Source organism: Antrostomus carolinensis, unplaced genomic scaffold, assembly GCF_000700745.2.
Source record: "Antrostomus carolinensis isolate BGI_N321 unplaced genomic scaffold, ASM70074v2 scaffold10197, whole genome shotgun sequence".
In the NCBI taxonomy this organism is placed as follows: domain Eukaryota; kingdom Metazoa; phylum Chordata; class Aves; order Caprimulgiformes; family Caprimulgidae; genus Antrostomus; species Antrostomus carolinensis.
This window is the reverse complement of record NW_010329480.1, coordinates 18,750-21,569: the sequence shown is the minus strand read 5'-3', so window position 1 is coordinate 21,569 and position 2,820 is coordinate 18,750. Positions and strand designations below refer to the sequence as shown.

At 39.8% G+C, this 2,820-nt stretch overlaps 1 protein-coding gene across 1 annotated transcript in view; it reads right to left on the bottom strand.

Moving 5' to 3' along the window:
- Positions 1–1,198: 1,198 nt before the first annotated feature.
- LOC104528537 (mitogen-activated protein kinase 14) overlaps positions 1,199–2,820 on the bottom strand; it is a gene marked incomplete at its 3' end in the record, with an annotated part of 13,568 nt that continues 11,946 nt past the window's right edge. Inside the window, exon 8 of the mRNA XM_010172575.1 lies at positions 1,199–1,297. Within this exon, the coding sequence (XP_010170877.1) occupies positions 1,199–1,297 (99 nt within the window). The remainder of the gene's footprint in view (positions 1,298–2,820) is intronic.

Here is a 2,820-nt window from a genome sequence, read left to right as displayed (position 1 = left end):
ACAAGTCTCCTTCCCCTTGCCCCCCAATTCTACTCCCTGTCCCCTGTGGTTGGGGGACTGCAGCAGTGTTTGGCTGCAGCCCAGTGAAACCACCACACTCCATTATTCAGTTCTAACCTATCCAAGGGTAGAACATCTCAGGGCTTTTTAAATTGGTGTGATATTCAGCAAGTTGACCAATTGATTTTAACTAGCACCACACATCTACCTTAATCAAATGTAATTCAAGGCTAACTTCACATTTTGCATCACTGTTACATGAAAAAGAACATAAGCTGCAAGATAAAATAATCTTATCATCACTCTCCACCTCATGGATCCTCTATCATGTACCAGAAGCAGCAGAGTGACTTGCTAAAGCACGCTGCTAGTTACCTCTATGCAAAGCTCATTGCTCCCTATGCATTAAAACCTGTTATCTGCACTGTTACAGCATCTCTCACTCTCACTTTTATGCACTTCACCTTTCAAAACAGGTTACATTAAATTGCCATTTAATATTGTCTTTGCAGAAGTTCACAATTCAAGATTAGAACAATTTAGAAATGGCAGTATGGTAGAAAATAGAGGCCACCCTTCAAAAAGGAAGGTGCAGAAAGCTTTTTGGTATTACCTCAGTAAAAGGGCCCCAGACAGCAGTACCCTTTAAATACAGAGCACAAGCAGTTACATTCTCAGCAGACTATATACTGTGTGCCCTGCCACATAAAAGCACCTAAAAGGCATTTTGGATTTGATGCTACAAAACCAAAAATGATGGCAGTAGTGTTTCAGAAATTAATCATACTACAGAAGGGACCGTGTGTGTTTAGAGGACAACACGCTTGCTCCTGTTCAGGAAAAATCCTTGGGTAGGCAATCTGGAGAAATAATAATTGAGACAAGCCTCAAGCTCTTAGCTGTGAAAAATACTTCCCTGGCAGCATCTGATCATACAATATATCACGAAGTATAAACCCACAAACTGAAAGAAAAGTCACGAAGCAGTAAAATGAGAACATGGAAGAAAGAAATCATACCACAGGCAGAGGTAAGAGGAATAAAGATCAGATACACACAGCATAAGAACTCAAAGCCATCCAAGAGCAAAGAATGACAAACAAAGAAAAATAATAGAACATAAATCCCAACACATACTAGAGAGAGACTACAGGAGGGCAACACACAAACTCGGGACTTCCAAAGGGGCAGATATTACAATCAAAGTGTAAACTCACAGACTCTGAGGAGATTTTCTTCAAAAGCTCAGGCCCTGGGGTTCCAACGAGTCTCAAAATGAGCTTCAACTGATCAATATCTAATGATGGACCATAAAGGAAAATGCTGGGACAAATCAAAAAAATGAAAAAGCGCAACATATCAGCCTATGAATGTTGAAAGTTAACACCTGCCAAGGCCTCGACTCAAAAGCCTTTTTAATCAAACTGTATTAATTCCTCTCATTTACAATTGAACACTCCCCTGTACCACAGCTCTGTCTGTATCAGATCAAACAACTCGGCTACAAACCCACCACATGCATCAAACAGGTCACTGCATCCTTAACTAGGGAAGAGCAGAAGTCAAAGCTTTCGCCCCAGGATCAGTTCACATGCTCACTTCACCCCTTCAGGCCCACACCGACATAGAAGCAGTTAGCAGGATCAGGTTGTGTTAGTGACAGATGAAGTAAAGCAGAAAAAAAATCCACTAAAGACATAGTTTTGTGTCTAAGACTCGAGATAGGAAGGAGACACAAGGCATCTTTTTAAAACCATTGAAAGAATAAGTCTCCTTTCTTCTCTCAATCATCCTCCCTGCTGCTCTTCAGAGCCTACTAGCGATTTCAGACTGTGTCTGTAATGTTTTTATTTGCCCTTTTATTTGCCCTTAAAGTTATATCAAACTAGTTACACATTTTCCTTTCAATAAAAGTAGTCTTCTAACTAGACAGTGTTTTTCCCAGGATCAATGCCTTCCTGATCTTACAGCTACAACTCCTTGTTAGAATATCTTTTCATTCCAGTACTACAAGAACTTCAAAATCTGTCTCCTGATTTTAAAAAGCCTTAGAGTTCCTGGAATATTGGTAAACTATATATAAAGGAAATCACCAGTAATTTTTTTCTAAAACCTTTATCTTTTGATGTAAACTTTAGTCTAAAGCTTTACATATGAAATGAATTAAAAGCCCTGGAAACAGTAATGTGTCAGAACAGTTAAAAAACTAATTTCTCACTTCTCAAGTTGCTTGGCAAACTCCCACCTACTTAAACACTCCAAACCCAAGAGTAAATCCAATGTATCTAGATGGATTTAGCTCAGCTGCTGAATTGCCAACTCTTAATTGTCAATGCTTAAAGTGAAATCAGAATATCCACTGGTGGAGGAGAATTAGGCAGAAGGTTCTGTACTAACCACAATTGGCTCATTTAAATTGGCTTTTCTTCAGTGCCATTTAAAACAACCCTTACACCTTTCCCTCACCCTTGTGCAAGAAACAAGCTGTGTACATTTCAGACTGCTAACATGCCCCAGAAGTCACATGCCATACTTCAGTTTAAATATTTAAATTCTTTTAAAGGCATTTAAAAAAAAAATCACGTGCACCAGGTGTGCCAACAACATCGCTGCCCAGTTTGCAGCTGGCTCTTTTCCCCAAGGAAAATTACTATTGGAAGAGACTTGTGTAATGTGTGTCAGTGATTTCTCAGATAAACAAGAGAAAACACAGAATGTGTCACCAAAAATGTGTCACCAAAAGAAAAAGGGCTGGAGCAGCTCTGCTGTGAGGACAGGCTGAGAGAGTTGGGGCTGTTCAGCCTGGAGAAGAGAAGGCTC